Genomic DNA, 16,831 nt, shown 5'->3' with positions numbered 1-16,831 from the left:
TCTGTGCCTGAATCTGCAAAAAGGAAGATTTGGCATGAAATCCTTGATAAAGTGAATGCAGTGGGAGTGACCACCAAAGTCACTGAAGATTTAAAAAAGAGGTTTTATGACCTAAGGAGCCTCACCAAAAAAAAACATAGCAGACCACCACAAACAGGCCTCGCTAACAGGGGGAAGAAAGAATATAATTGGCTGCATTGATGGCACTGACCTGGAGGAGATGGTGGCCACAACCTTGGAGCCAGAAAGCGTCTACGGACTGGGTCAAGTGGACAGCTCGGCGAAATCTGCAAGTAGAAATGTAAGATGCATGCACAGCAATCCCCCTCACACCCTCATCCATCCCTCACCCCTTGAAGCTAAGTTCCCCCAGTCCCAGTGTGTCTGTGCAAAACAGTTGCAATGCATCATGGTACATGTAGTCAGTAAATGAAAGACCATGTCATACAGCACAGTAACCACCAAGTCAGGCAAATGATTGCAGACACAATGAAGGGCAGGCAGCATGTAATAAATGCAATTGCAATTTCCCAAGTTTAATTGTAGTGGCTGTGAGACATTTGCATCTAGCTGATATGCGCTCATATGTCCACAGGTCACACATCCAGAAGACAGTCACAGGAGGCAGAAGGCACGGCACCCGAGAGGGATGAAAGTCAAGATCCAGGTCCCAGTGCATCACAGGACACAGGTGTACCGAGTGGGCAGCCACCTTCCCAAGAACCTGACATCAGTGAGGAAATGCAGGCATCCCCAAGACCTTCACTGTCCCCACTATTGGTATCTTCACCAGAAATGCCAGCATCACAGGATATTGAAACACCATTGGCACAACCTAGCAGGAGGCATGTCGTTTCCCCACTGATGGAAATGGAGTCAGCTGCTGGTGAAATGGTGGGTGAAGACTCACACAACTTGCCTGGAGCTGACATCTCTGCTACACTGCAGCCCAGCGCAGAGCCTGTACCTAGTACCACTAGACACCGCACAGTACAAGGAAGGAGTGTAGGTGCACGTGGGGAGGGGTCCATTGTCTTCCAAGGCCTGGAGGGATCCATGGTCAAGTTTCAGAGGATGCAGGGTAAGGGCATCATGTCCTGTCAACGACAAATGCGCAGCCACAACATCAACATGCAGGAAATTGGCAAGGGCATCAGGGAACTGGTGGAAGTTAACAAAAACATGGCCACAGGCATACATTACATGACCCAATCCATGCAGCAACTGTGCACTAAACTGGACTCTGAAATTACATCAAGGTGCAGGGAGAAGCAGCGTGCACAGAGAACTGACAAAGCCATTCACAGCCTGGCAACAGCCACATCCCTGCTATGCAGGCGTAGCATGAACAGTCTTGACTCAAAACAGCAATCAGCTGACAAGGGGCATAGCTGGAATGACCGGTGCGCTAGAGGCTCTAATCAATGCTCAATATGCACAAACTGCTGCTATGGACGTGCAGGAGAGTGAAGGCAGCACCAGTAGGAGCAGCACGCCAAGCGCCCATGTTGTAGAGACAAGGAGGAGCAGCAGGCGACAGGGTGAGGCTACAGTCCAAACGCCCGGGGAACAGGGTGAGCCACATACATCTGCCAGTGCAAAGCGTAACCGCAAATGACCAGTTAATGGTATGGGCTACTGCCATTGGACATACAATTTTGAAATTTGGAAGTCTTAGTTGCACATTTGTGCTATTGAAACCTGCGTAGTGACAATATACAACTACGGTGGGTGCATTCCACACCTGTCTGTGTGTGTTTACTCACTGTGAGCATTGCAGTGAAATGCTTACTGGTGCACTTTTGTTCCTTAACATACCTACATATGTACTAAATTAAACTAAAATTCGTGCTTACAACATAGGTCTCAGTCTCATTACTTACTCAGAAATAGTTGTGTGTAATCTCCTCATGTCTGTATCTGCCATCACTTGGTGTTGACACTCCAGCAGGTTGTGTTTCAGGCACAGCAATGTCGTCGTCATGATCCTCATAGTCTGACAACTCAACCTCAGTACCCTTCTTCACAGCAAGGTTGTGCAACATAGCACAGGCAGCAATGATTTTACAGCAGGTGATGGGACTATACTGCCTTGCATCTCCACTCTTGTGCAAGCACCTGAACCTGCTTTTCCAGATACCAAAGGTACGCTCCACGGCATTTCTTGTGCTCTTCTGGGCGCAGTTATATCTCCTTTGCCTGGGTGTTGAGGGGTTGAGGTAGGGGGTGAGTATGACGGAGCGGAGGGCATATGCACTGTCTCCTAATAGGAAAACGGAAAACATTACTCACATGCATACATGTACTTTTTACTGCTATAGGTGTGATAGGGGGTCGCACACTGTGTCTTACCTAGGAGGTATCCTTCACCAAATTCCCCTGCAGTCAGCCGTGCATAGATGCTGCTCTTTTGAAATATATAGGAGGTGTGGGTACTCCCAGGGAATTTTGCCACAAGGTCAGTGATGGCGTACTTTGCATTATTATTATTATTATACGATTTTCGGACTCCTACATTCCAAATGCACAATACCGGTCGGTAACGGCCGAAAATACCGATTTTCGGCCGTTACCGACCGGTATTGGCCTACCTACATCTGGCCCCTTGTGCATAACATCACTCAGGTACACCAGTCAGCTATGCGCAATCTCACACAGGCTAAGAAGGATTACAAGAGATATGAGGACAAAAAGAGGAGGTAGGGTCCAGAGTTGAGGGTGGGAGATAAGGTTTGGTTAAGCACAAAGAATTTAAGGCTGAAAGGGAATCGTAAGTTTCAACCAAGGTTCATTGGGCCATATGAGATTAAGGAACAGAAGGGTCCAGTGACTTATCAGTTGAAAATACCCAAGCATTACACATACATCCAGTGTTTCATATTTCCTTGTTAAAAAAGGTTTCTAAAGATCTCAGAGTAGGGAAGAAAACCGAACCAGTATTAACTGAGGGAGGAGAGGAATTTGAGGTGAAAGAAATTCTGGACACTAAGATCAGGAAGGGTCAGAAGTACTACCTCCTAGATTGGAAAGGGTATGGTCCAAAGGAGGGGTCTTGGGAACTGAGTTCAGATGTCCATGCCCCTAGGTTAATCAGGGACTTTCATAAGAAATTCCCCAAGAAACCAAGTTTGGAATGTTCCCCCTTGCGTAGGGGTACTGTCAGGAACCAGACTAGTAAAGTACAGCGGCAACGTCTTCAGGTCGATGAGACGCGCTGTGAAGTGCGCACTTCACCGATACCGTCAGCGGAGCAGCAAGCAGGGAATTCGTCGGAGTACTGCAGTGCGGCTAAGGAGAACTAGATTTTGTTCGAGAGCCCCTTTTCCGAGATTAAACAGCTTGTTTAATCTGTCGGAATTTCAGAAGCCGAAGTTTAGAGTGAATCTTGAAGTAAAGCGGAGTCAGAAAAAAAGACGTCACAGACAGTGAGGAGTTGGTGTTAGATGGCGCGTTTGAGTAAAGAATAATATTTAACAGCGCAACAATTTATTGGGACCCTAGGTTTCACCTGAGGCAATTTAAGGAGAATAGTTAAGACCGAGCAACTGCTGAATCTACAATTTGTTAGAGAGATAAAACGTTTACCAGAGAGAATTTAATTACACAGGCTAGAAGTCAGGAAGCATAATCTAGTCAGTCATTTACGACTCATATCTAGAAGAAACGGAAAAGAAAAGACAACAGTGAAAAAAGAACAGATACAGAGCTATAAGACAAGACTCAAATAAATACTTACCAGTTATTTCAGAACCCCAGCGAAACGAAGCTTCAGTTAAATAGGCAGGTGAGAGGTCACTGAAAACAAAAGAATGAAATACATGAGGTAGTTAGGAGACAGGAAGGGCAAAATAAAACTAGTATACTTTATTTCATTACAGAAAGAAAGAATTGCCTTTTAAAAAGAAAAGAAGAGCTGAAGCAAATAGAAGAGGAGCACAGGCGCTCAACTAATCGGGTAGGTTACAGTCAGTAGGTAAAAATAAGGAAGAGATAGGAAGAAGTCAGAGTGAATTGTAATAACCCATTATATTGCAGCTACTCAGAGGCAAACCAGAAGAAGACCGACAAGAGGCTAGAAGAAAGAAGACACAGAGGGGTTCAGAGTAGCCGAAGAAGACGGGCGCAGTCTCTTCTTTGTCCAATTCTCCTTCCCCCTTTGCCGTCTACGCATTAGTGAATTGCGCGGGCTGAGGGAAAGTGGCGAGGGATTGTGTAAACAGGCAACGTTCTGCTCCTGCCCAAGGCAATTGGAATTGAGTAGCACCTCTGACAACACCACACACCATCAGCACTCCTCCAAAACCTCTCACACATACACCTAACAAAACAGATACCCACCCAGCCACCCTCACTTGCACCCACACACCCACCCACCCACATCACTCCTCACCACCACCCATCACCATGCCCCCTAAGAAGAATCCACAGTTCACAGACACTGAGTTAGAAATATTGGTAGATGAGATCCTCAGAGTGGAGCCACATTTGTTTGACATATTGGTACAAAGGACCCCATGTCACAGAAAAACAAGATGTGGGACAGAATCGTGGACATGGTGAACACACAAGCACCAGCGTATCGCACGAAGACCAACATCCAGAACAGGTGGTATGACGTGCGCAGGAGGGTCAAGAAGCTCCTCGAGAAGGAACACGCCTTGAGTCAGCGCACTGGCAGTGGCCCTCCTGCCAAACCAGTCTACTTCAGGTCCTGGAAGGAGAAGGTGCAGGACATCCTACCACCAGAGGGCATCCATGGCCTACCTGACATACCAGAGCCTGGTGAGTACACAACCAATACGCCCAATATTGTGTCACAATACACACACAGCACTGTTAAGGGGACTGTGAAACCATGCACTGAGAGCAAAGGCATAGGAAACAAAAGTCAATCAGCCCAAGAAGTCTATGCTAGTCAGACAAACACAATAATGGCCACATCATAGTAAATTGTAACTGTGTCATGACATGTACAAACCTACCAACAATTAGGGCAAAGCAGTGGCACTAATCTGAGTTTACACATTCAGACATCCCTGCCACCACAACCAATAGCTCACAGTGAAGCTGACTGACAGGAAGGAATAGTGGGTATGCTTGCGAAGTCAGTGTATACCAAAGCATGATGGTGTTTTTGTCACAGATAATGCACCCCCTCACAATTGCACCATCAACACCAATCTGAACAATGGTCACCTCATAAGGGCATGGAAATGGGCTGGCAAGTACTCTGGGATTGGGCCCTGTTGTGGGCAGCACAAGGCCCTGCTGGGACTTGGCCACCACCAAACAACAGAACTCCACTGTCAGCCATCTTGTCAGCACAGGCACACCCCCTCACAGGGAAGCAGAGTCAGAAGGAGGGAAGTGAGGGCATGTTGGGAAGGGGGTGTAGCCAAGAGTATGCTGGGACTTGCAGTCACTCACAAACCTCAGCCACCTACATGGCCCAGCAAGCCCACACTACACCATGTTCACCTCACAGGGGGTGAAAATGGACTGACAAGATGTCTGACACTGGGTCCTTTTGTGGGGAGCACAAGGCCCTGCTGGGAACTGTGCACCAACAATCACCAGAACTCCACTGTCAGCCATCTTGTCAGCACAGGCACAAACCCTCACAGGGAAGCAGAGTCAAATGTGAACAGGGATCACACTCCTGTGTAAGCCACCCGATGGCCCTTGAGTAACAATTTCCATGTACATGGAAATCCATACATGAGCTGGGTATGTGAACACATCAACATGCATATTGAACGGCTCCATGTTGGCAGGACAATGTGCTACTACATCAGACTCTGTCTGTGACAACTGAAGACAATGCAGTGTTCAGACATGCATCCTGACGTCATGTTGCAAATGTCATGTATATAAAACATTGTTACAAAGCTCAAGGAGGGGTGAATGGTCTACTCCTCCTGTGAAACCTGGTTCATAACTGATTGTGTTGCCTCCATTGAAAGCCACGCATATGTACATATGCATAGTGCGTGACAACATTTTTTTTGCATCAGTGTACTGTAGCAGCAGCATCATTGGCTCCCCCTTGTTGCAAATATGCTGTCCTCCCAGCTGGAGGTAACTTGGCTGGTTCCCCAGTAGTGCCCAGAGGAGAGAACTGAGAGTGTATGTTTGTGTTCAAGTGCTGTGAGTCAAAAACACACACAACACCCAAAGGCAAAGGAAAAATGTTTAACATTGTGATGTATGAAGTTACAAACAAAGGTGTTGTGTATGGATCCAGCTACTCGCCTACCACACCAGGGTTGGTCACTGTTGGTCAACATGTAGCAGACCCATGTGATCCTAGACCTAATATCTCCTCTGGACACTACTGGGAAAGCAGCCAGTCTACCTCCAGGTGGAGGCACATCAGATTTGTAGTAAAGGTGAACCAAAGTAAAAGCAGCTACAGTGCACTGAGGCAGCAATCCAAGTAGCACGGTCCCATTCCTGTAAACGTATAGGAGGGAATTTACTAAGGAATTAAATCATGTACACATCATGGCTGCACAGGATTTGTGATCCACTGCCCCCTCCTTCATTGTTAGTACTACCTATTGCAAGAATAATATATCAGTACCTCTTCCCCTCTCCCTTTTGCAATATACATAGGTCAAACATTGATGTCTGTAGTAACATAACTTACAATGTATGGCTCTTCCAAACACAGGTGCCACTGGGGATTCAGCACCAAGTGAAGATGAGTCCCTGGCCCAAACTCTGGTGGAGGATGCGCTCTCTGGTGTCGATCTGGCTCTGTCCTCTTCGGATGATGACAATCAACCTGGAACCTCTGGGGTGAGTCATCAGGCAGCCCCAACATCAGAAACACATGCACCCCCTGCAGCAATGTCAACACCATCTGCCCACAGACCTAACATCCCTGCCAACATGGACTGACCTAGGAGACCAAGTTCAAGCAGCACAGGGGCCCCAGCCACCCAGGATGCTACCAACAATGACACCAGTGGCAACAGCCAAGGGGGCCCGGGTCAACTTTGCCTGCCACCACAGGTACAACCCGTGTGTCTAGGGGTGGTGGAAGTGGTGTTAGGCCGAGGGCACGGTCTGCAGAGGGGCCTGGACTGCCTGATGACCCCCAACTGGTACGCATAAATGCGTACCAGGATAGCACCGGAGGATTCAGACAGGTAGTCGGGTCCTCAAGGACATGCAGCAGGAGCAGGCTGCCCATCATGCCCGCATGGAGGTCAAGTGGGACAAACTCACAGCGGTGCATATGGACATATTGACCTGTCTCCGCCAGATCAGCACAAATATGTCCACACCTCCCTATGTGCCCACATTTCAAGCAGCAACACCTGCTAATGCCACAGGGAGGGAGGATGAATCTGGTGGAGACTCCGATGCACTGTTGGCGCCTGCTTCTGAGGATCCCCCACAGAAGAAAAGGAGGGGTTGTCCAAAGAAGGACAAGTGAGCCACAGTTGTCCCTGCATATCCCCCAGGAACCCAGAACCCGTTTTGGATGTTGGTCTTTTGGTGCAAAGTGTTCACCTTGTTGCACATGACACAGGGCCCCATCATGACATGTAGGGTCCATGTTGTACCAATGTAGAAGATGAATGTGGACTTCACTCTGGACATTTCATCTAGCAATACTTTGGACTCATGTGTGAACTGTGGATTCAAAACCTCATGTACAGCACTATCTCCACACATGTATGTGAATAAAATCACGATTACACTATACTTGCCTATGTTGTGATTCCAACTTGGTATGTGTCATGGAGATGATGAAATGCTGAAGCACACAGTGCATGCCGACTTTTACAGCAATGTCATTACCGTTATGTGACTCATGCTGATGTGACACCTATGAGGGAGACACACCAATAGGGCTCCACAACACATTCTCATCATGGACATGTGACACATTGCCTACAAAGATGGTTGCCAGATATACGGTGGAATGCACAGACACCACACCTTTCCACAGTCACTGCCAACAAGCCCACAGGTGAGGTTACCAAATGTCAGTCAGATGTGTGAAGACAGACAATACACATTACTAAGTGAAGCACAGGTACATTACAAATCACAAACAAGTTTATTATACAACAATATCAAGGTGAATCCACAAGACAGTGGGCACAGGGTCACCAAGTGTCGACCATTTTGCGCTTTAAGGGTGGATTCTGGATGTCTGTCTCAGACTTGCCTTTGGAATTGGCAAAGTACCTTGGGAAGGACAGAAATGAGACACAGTCAGAAGCACATCAGAACAGGATGGAAATGCAATAGACATGTCACAAGAAACCTACACACTAACAACTTAGCATGTCAACACCATTGTGGACCACAGACCATATGACAGGACACATCACTGCAAGTACCACACTGACAAACTCAAACAGCAACTGAGCTGCACAAACACATCACAGGCTCCCTCAGGACATTGACATGACAACCCTGTGAACTCACCTTCAGCTGAAGAAGTTGTTGATGAGCTGTGTGCGGAGGTCACCCTCATCATCATCATCACTGGCCTCGTGGCCCAGGCCAGGATCCTGCACAGGTGGTGGATGTTGGTCGTTGTCCTGGATGAGAGGCACCTCCTTCTGTACTGCCATGTTGTGGAGCATTCAGCAGACAATTATGATTTTACACACCTTTGCAGGCTCATATGGAAGGGCCCCTACGGTCTTGTCCAGGCAGCGGAAGCGGCTTTTCAGGAGACCAAAGGTACGCTTGATGACTCACCTGGTTCTGCCATATGCCTCATTGTAGCACATCTCGGATGCCGTCACAGGGTTCCTCAGGGGTGTCAGCATGTTGTGGTATCCAGAGTCACCTACATACAAAGAATCACACATAAGTTGAGTGTTGTAAGGGGGTGGGAGACAACATTGCAAAACACACAATGGTAAACAGTACACACCAACTAGCCAGGTACGCTGGTTTGGCATCTTTGACATCATCAATGGTATGCGACTCCTACTCATGATGTATGCATTGTGGGCCGAACCAGGGAAAACGTACACACACATGTGTAATCACCATGTCTGCCAGGCATACCACAAGAGCATTGATTGAGAGTCGGGCATTTGCTACTAAAATCTTCCCTAATTCAAGGCTATCTAAATTTTTCCAAGCCTGTACGGCAATCTTGTCTTTAGGTTTTAGTTTGTGTTGGGAAGGAGGAGTCTTTGATACAGTAAAAGTGATAGCGTCATGATCTGTCCCTGGGAGTGGTAGCACCTCAGTGAAGGAAAGGCTGGAAAGATTGGAGAAGATTCCATCTAAGGTATGTCCGGTTACATGTGTGGGGCTGGCTACCCACTGCTCGGGCCCCTCCATTCATAATCTCCTTCAACCTCATATTATCCGGGTCCAAAGAATCCTCCAAATGAAAGTTGAAATCCCCGATCACAGTAAAAGAGGAGGCACACAACGCCTCCTCCAGTAGAGTGTTGATGGAATCAAGAAACACACCCTTGGAACAAGGGTGGCGGTAAATGAGAAAGTTTTTAAAAGTGTCATGGGGGAGATCCTTACACTAATTGATAGTGCTTCACAGGCTAAGTTAGAGGCTGTAGTAAACGAGGCTCTAAGCTATTGTGATAGATGACTGCAAGTCCCCCGCTCCTCTTTAGGGATCTATTAAGTGTGTGGCAAAGAAAATCAGGGGGCGATCCTCTCATAATATCAGGCAGTGGAAGGCAGGAGGGCATTCTGAGGGAAATCTTGTATCTGCAGGATCAATAAAGTGTTGTATTCCACCTACGGCTTGTGTTTTCACTACACCTGTGTTTGTTGTCTTCTTCAATCTAGGCTGCCCCTGACCACTCCAACGTAAATTATCCATTTACTTGCAAGGGGCTCACTGACTTTTCTCCTCTCTAATTGGCACACCACTAGCCCTATCTTCAAGCACTCTGGTCTACTTTACCTCTACCTTCACCCATTCCTTCCCCACTGGAATGTGCAAGAGTGCATTTAATCTACATATGTCCCCCCTGCAGGCAGAAACAGAAGACTACTAAAACTTCTATCCGCTTCAACTGATGGTTTTCTTTCTTTTCAAAATCCTCTAACGTTTACTATAAAATTGGGTCTCTCATTACTATTCTAGCTCAGTTCACTAAATTCACTGCAACCTGAGTTCTGCAAATCTCACTCCACTGAAACAGCTCTTGCTCAGATGCCAACATTTCTCACCTTTGCCCATTACAATCACGTCTTTCACTAATCTCCTTTAACACTCTGCTGCAGTGTACACAGTTGGCCTCTCTTTCTTTTTCCGAATATTTCTCTTTATTTTTTATTGGAAAGAGTCCTCCTTTTTAACATTTCCTTTGATGCACCTTTCACCTCTTTAGCCATTTTTCATTCATTTGGCAATCCATATTGTAGACGCCTATTCTACTATCAATAATGTACCTCAGAGCTCGTTCTGAGGACCACTTCTTTCCACCCTTTGCATCACTTCTTCTGGTAGCATAATAACTTCCTTTGAAGTCCCATGTCAAGTATAGCCCAACAACACACACATGTATTTCTCTTTCCTTGCACCCTTTCTGCAAACCAATATTTGTAACTGTTTGGGCTGCTCTCTTCTCACATATGTTGGAATCTTCCTAGAAGGAAATCCTTGATTTTTACCAGCGGAAGTACTCTCTCTCTCCCTTCCCCATCTCTTGCACCCTGGACACCCTCAAACCCCGTACCACAGGCAAGAATGTGGCACTCAACCATGTGTCCAGAGAACTTCATATCATCATCCACCACTGACTATACGTTCCAGCTACTAAACATTACAAACATTCACTAGCATCTACAACTAGGTGCCTGATCTGTCAATTGGTAATGAGCAAGCTGTATTGGTACAACAAACAGACTCAGTAGGGTTCCCTTCTTACTTATCCTCACTGTTAGACCTGGTACCATTGGTGTGGGTCTCCCCTGCATTTTTTGCCCTTGCCTCCTGTGTTTTTGCTGTGTGTTGTACTCAGTGTCGCTGGTCTAGATGCCTTGGGCACTTTGCCACTGCTGTCAAGTGCCTACGTGCAAGTGCTCCCTTTGTACATTGTTGTTATGCATTAATGATCCCATGATTGACATATTTGGTTTACCAGTCAGACCCTAGTGCAGTGCAGTGTGTGTGCCCAGGGCCTGTAAGTCAAATGCTGCTAGTGGGCTGCAGCACTGATTGTGCCACCCACAGAAGCATCCAGTAAAATGTAACTCTGGCATGCCATAGCAGAGCCTGTTTGCAGTCTAGTAATGCCATGTCGACTTGGCAAGTGCACCCACTTTCCAGGCCCTAACCTTCCCTTTTCTTACATGTCACTCACACCTAAGGTAGGCCCAAGGTACCCCTGTGGGCAGGGTACAGTGTATATGAAAGGCAGGACATGCCCTGGGGTGTGTGGCATGTCCTGATAGTGAATTACTGCCAATTCAATTTTTCACTATTGCAAGGCTACCTGTTCCCATAGGAGAGAATGGGGAGTTTGCTTTTAACATCTTACAAACATGAGTATCCCCGGGAAAAATGTAGGAAAATAAAGTTTAGTATGCCTGAACTCAGGATGTTAAAATGCATCTTTTAGTGAGGGTGATTTTTACATTCTTTGTTTGAAAATATCACTTTTAGACAGTAGGTGTTTTCTTGCTTAACCTTTCAGTATGCCTCTGCTAGGGTTGTGTATTGCATGTCTGGCTTTGGATGACAGAGGCTGGTGAGGAGCAATGGCTCCAGCTAGCCTGACGAGTCTGGGCCGGGCTGAATAGACCTGGCCTGTATTTAGAGTAGGGGGTGGAGATTTCCTTTCACCTGAATGGGCTTGGTCTGCCTTCCAGAATGCTGTATCCACCTCCTGCCAAGAAGCTTCACCAGTGAGGACAGACCTGGTTCTGGCTGAGTACAGACACTCTCTGCCTTCAGAGAACAATGGATTGTTGTGCATAAAAAGAGCAGCCCATACCCCAGACTTTTAGATCACTTCTGGGAATCAAGAGGAACCTTTGTCAAGGAGAAGAGCCAGTAAAGCTGAGGAGGAATACTGCCCCTGTGCTGTTTTCTGTTTGTGGTTGGCCTGCAGTAGCTACTTTCTGCCAAGGAAAGGAGAAAAAGACTTTGCTGTTTGCTTTGTCACCTGCTTGAGGAAAAGATCTCCAAGGGCTTGAAATTGAGCTTGCCTCCTGTTCTGAAGTCTCAGGGGCAGAAAGACTTCATTTCTTATGTCTCTCTGCATCTGGAACTGCTATTTCAGCTGTCAGAGAGGAAACTGCAACACTGATGCTGGCGAGCGATGCTGTAACCTGCACCGAAGCTGTGTGAAGAGCATGACGCACCACCCTGACTTGCACCGTAGGCCAGACGCCCGCTGACACCATGCTACATCGACTCCGCGTCTGCCTGCACCAGATCCAAGGACACTGCTTGTGACGTCCACGACGCACCGTCCACGACGCACCGTCCGACTTCACCGATACTGGTGCTTCATAAACGCGGAGCCGATACTCGACGTGGGTGACTCCTGAATCCATCGACACCACACCGTCATAAGGAACCGCTGCCTTGACGCCACCATGACATTACCTCCCCAACACAGTAAGGAACTGATGTCTCCCTTTCCTTGCACCACAGTAAGGATCCGTGGCTTCACCTCCCCTGCGGTCGTAAGGAACCAAGGCTTCACCTTCCCTGGGGTCGAAAGGAACCGGCACCGCCCAGTGCCAGCGCAGCATCACCTCCCCGACGCAATGCACCGTCTTTGCTTTCATCAATTCCAAGGTACTGTTCTTTGGGGGTCTGCTTGACTCCGCACCTGACGCAGCTCACTTCGCGCTCTGTGCTGTTCTTTGGGATTTTCATCTGTCACGACTTCGTAACAGACAAATGGAGTGAATAATCTATTTTCGAGGATATCTTGATAACTGTTTTGTGGATTTTTGTCGTCTGGTCTTGCTTTGGTTTAGATAAAGATTATCTATTTTTCTAAACTGGTGTGGTGTCCATTTGTAGTGTTTTTACTGTAATACTGTAGGTGTTCACAAATGCTTTACACACTGCCTCTGAGATAAGCATGTCTGCTCGTGCCAAGCTACCAAGGGGGTGAGCAGGTGTTATTTTAAAAGTGTATCCCCCTTACCCTGACTAGAAGCAAGGGCCCCTATTTGGACAAAGGTACATACCTCTGCCAACTAGAGATGCCCATTTCTAAGACTCACCCTGTGCCAAAAATCGTAAGCTGTTAACCTAAATATTATTTAACCTGCCTCATTGCAGTGGCTCCCAGTAGGTTAGTTGTCTTACACAAATGGCACAGTACAAGCTGTTCACACTGGTACTAAAGGGCATAGGCAGGGCTGCCTGCCCATATCTTGAGAAGCTTCCCGTACTGTAGACAGACTCAATACCAAACGTCTCTTATTTACCTGTGGCCTTTTCAAACATCAAATACTACAGAGACCATAGGCCCTGCCTGACAAAACATTAAGAAAACTAGAAAGAGCTCAAATTCTTAATGCTCGAATCATCAATGTTAAGGGCTCCAATCATTATCAAAATCTCTTTATTAGGTCACAGTCAAAGGATCTTATTAAAAACACTCTGACTGATCCATGAAACCCTGGGCTACCTATCAAAACTATTAATTCCAAACCACCCAACCAGATGCCTGATGTTGGCCTAGTAATGCTGTCTCACTATTCCATCTAAGATTGACATGGATTGGGCCAGCTTTCTGCACCAAGAAAGCTCCTCTATTTGTAACCTACCATCACTGTATGTTCATCATGAAAACCAACATCAGGACCATCCTCAAGGAAATGATGACGTACCTCTTCCTCCAATCATGTGCTTCTCAAATGAGTGTAAATGGCCTGCTGTTCCTCCTCTTCTTTAGAACTCTGAAACATACGTTCATCACATAAGAGCCATATAAAAAGAACAAAAAATATATATATTATCTGATCTCAACAACCAATCTTGTTATCTGTGCGCTAATAGACTTTATTTCCTTGCCTCAGTCAGACACTCTTGCACCCTCTCAAATTTTCAGATCCATTGAATTCTTCAGCCCTCTTCTCTGGGACATTTTCGGTTACAAACTGAGGGCTACTACCTCCGTTACTGAATTTAAATGTGAACTCAGAACTAAACCTACTCAACCTGCAAATGTCATGCTTGTGAAATGAACTCAATGCCTTTCTCCTCCACGAATCTGTAAAGTGTACATATGTAAATACTGTATATAATACTTGTTTACATTCCATGTCCACTTTCAGTATTCAAACCATCATGCCTCACCAACCTACCATTGTGTAGTCACTTCAAATGCTCAAATTGTTACAGACCACTTGTTGTAATATATATCACTGCTTCCTCAATAACTACTAATTCCTCAGCAACTGCAAATACAAAGGAAATGCAAATCAATAGAAATCCAGGGATTTCTGAATGCAGGGATCAGTGATCGAACATGGAGTTCCTTCTGCATGCATCTCCTAAATAAACTGTACTCTTTTTAATACTTGCTTAAAGTTAGCAGGACATAGACAGTATGTAGGACTTCTTAGGTACATTAATGTAATTAATCTAGGGCTACTTCAAGAAATAATTATCTCAAAACATTAGAAGGTAAAATACAATAGCGACACTAATAATTGAAAAAATAAAAAAATAATTTATTAACCATCATAGTTATTTTGATGAATATAAAAAACATACATGTAGAAAAAAGTCCTACAGAGACTAACAATAAAACAACATTCTAACCGCATTCATTCAATACACAAGCATACTACATTCAAATGATCATATTGATATATATGATTTTCTTAGCGAGAGCAATTTAATTTGCAATTAATGTAGCAAAACAGCTTGATGAACACATAATTCTTTGGGTGGTTTCCAGAATAACTCTAGGTGCGTTTCAACAGACAACTGTCTTCATCAGGAGTTCCACCACCGAATGTTGTGCTCAGAGTTTTTAATCAAGGTCCATAGAATAAGATGCGAAATAGAATAACTTTTCAAGGTTGCATTCTGCCTATCTGCAGGTAGTAGATGTTCAGAGTCTCGGACTGTATTAGACGTTGGTTGAGGTCAGGTAAAATCTTAAACCGTCAGATATGCGTAAAGACGGGTTGGCTTTATATATCAGCCTGCATAGGGTTAATGAATTCCTCTCTTGACAATTTCTTCTTGATAAAAATGATTCTGATCCCTAAACTGATACAAGGATAATTCGTGCAGAATTGGCAAGCTGCTAGTCCTTTAAAAACATGCTGACAGGTGCGTTTTTATTTGGTTGATGCAACGGGCAGCTCTTCCCTAAATCCGGGCTACAGGCAACCAGTGACGGGGTCACAATTTACCGATCAAAAGACTTCTTAGGTACATTCTTGCCAGGCTTCCAGAGAACACTCAATAGTTTTCTTCCTATATCTGCATGTGCTCGTCCTAGAGAAAGCAAATATATTAAGTCTCATTATGTTTTCTTATTTTTTCCCCCTTTAAAACGCCCCGCTCTCCAATGCTAGAAAATATAGGAAAAGAATTGCTGATAAATTTACGTCTAAAGAGTTCCCAAATGTGGCATGTTTGCTGTTGTGTGTTTTGTGTTGTTTTGTGGGGGAAAATGCTCTTCAGGCTTCATATTCTCACAAGCCAGATTGTCTTCAACCATCAAGACGTCTGTTTATCCTAGAACAAACAACTGCTCTCGTGTAGGGTTGGCAGAATCCTCTGGAAAGGGGCGACCACTCGGTCCCCCCGAACGTATGGTGGAGTACCCCGATCCCCCCGGGAAGCCATCTTGGGCGGGAGGCGAGTCCCGGCTGGTATGCCCGAAGAGGCGTAGCCGGGGCGCGCTTTTTCCCGCCCTAGAGTGGGTTGTCCTAGACACTGAAGCCGCCAGCCACGCCTCCGGAGGCGGGCGGAGGCGGGTTTACGCCCGCCCGAAGAAGGATAAAAGGAGCAACAAGCCAAAGAAGCATCCTCTTGTTCCTGTGCTCTGAAGCTGCACCTCCCCGCTGCACGTGAGCTCGAGACGGAACGAAGAGCCATTTTTGAGCGTTGTAATTTTGTCCTTGTTCTTTCAGATATCTTCGTTGGAAAATGCCGGGCAAAAAGGTCGGAAAGCGGGTCGGTACCGATCAGATGCTCCGCATGCTCGTAAAGGACATGGCCGAGATGAAGAAGCAGATGGCGGCAATGAACGGGGTAGGAGGCCCGAAGCGAGTCGTCGGACCAGCATTGCCGGGAGTAGCCCCCAGCGGGAGAGGCAAGAGATCCAAGAGAGGGGCATCTGGGGGAGAGGCCCCGGTTCCCGATACACCGATTGAGGAGCCAATCCCGGTTCCGAAGGAGGGGCAACCGATCCCTGTCGTAGTCACCCCTGTGAACGGGGGGGGATATGCCTCCCGAGTTGGCTGCACAACTGGCAGCGTGGTTGGGGAAAGATAGTGAGGGCACCACGGCGGACGACGCCAGGGCAGTAATGAGGCAATTGCGAGAATCTAGAGAGGCTGCGAAGGCACCATCTTCTCTTCCCCCACAGGCTCCGGTGGGTGAAACCGCAGCGGGCACGAGTTCGGCAGCGACTACAGCTCCTAATTTAGGTAAGCGGCTACTGCCGATTGCGGGGGAGGGGTCTGTACCCTCACGAAGGGAGAAAGTGGCCCAGCATATTCCAATTGAAGTCAAGGAAAAGATTTGGGCTGATAAGTATGTAAACATGTTTTCTTTGCTAACCGATCACTACGAGATCGAGCATGTGAAGGGTCAAAAAGAGTTTCTGCATCCGAGTGTTTGGCGCGCCAAGATGGCCGCCTTTAAGGTCGATGAGAACAT

General features: G+C 46.6%; 1 protein-coding gene across 1 annotated transcript; it reads left to right on the top strand.

Moving 5' to 3' along the window:
• Positions 1 to 220: 220 nt before the first annotated feature.
• Positions 221 to 1,470, top strand: LOC147729927 (uncharacterized). The gene is made up of 2 exons (XM_086954048.1): positions 221 to 300; positions 594 to 1,470. The coding sequence occupies exons 1-2, from the start codon at positions 221 to 223 to the stop codon at positions 1,468 to 1,470; spliced, it is 957 nt and encodes a 318-aa protein (XP_086810174.1).
• The last annotated feature ends 15,361 nt before the right edge of the window (positions 1,471 to 16,831 follow it).

This window comes from Lissotriton vulgaris, chromosome 2_1 (assembly GCF_964263255.1).
Source record: "Lissotriton vulgaris chromosome 2_1, aLisVul1.2, whole genome shotgun sequence".
Lineage (NCBI taxonomy): Eukaryota > Metazoa > Chordata > Amphibia > Caudata > Salamandridae > Lissotriton > Lissotriton vulgaris.
The sequence above is the reverse complement of the archived record's forward strand: the minus strand, read 5'-3'. Positions and strand labels throughout refer to the sequence as shown.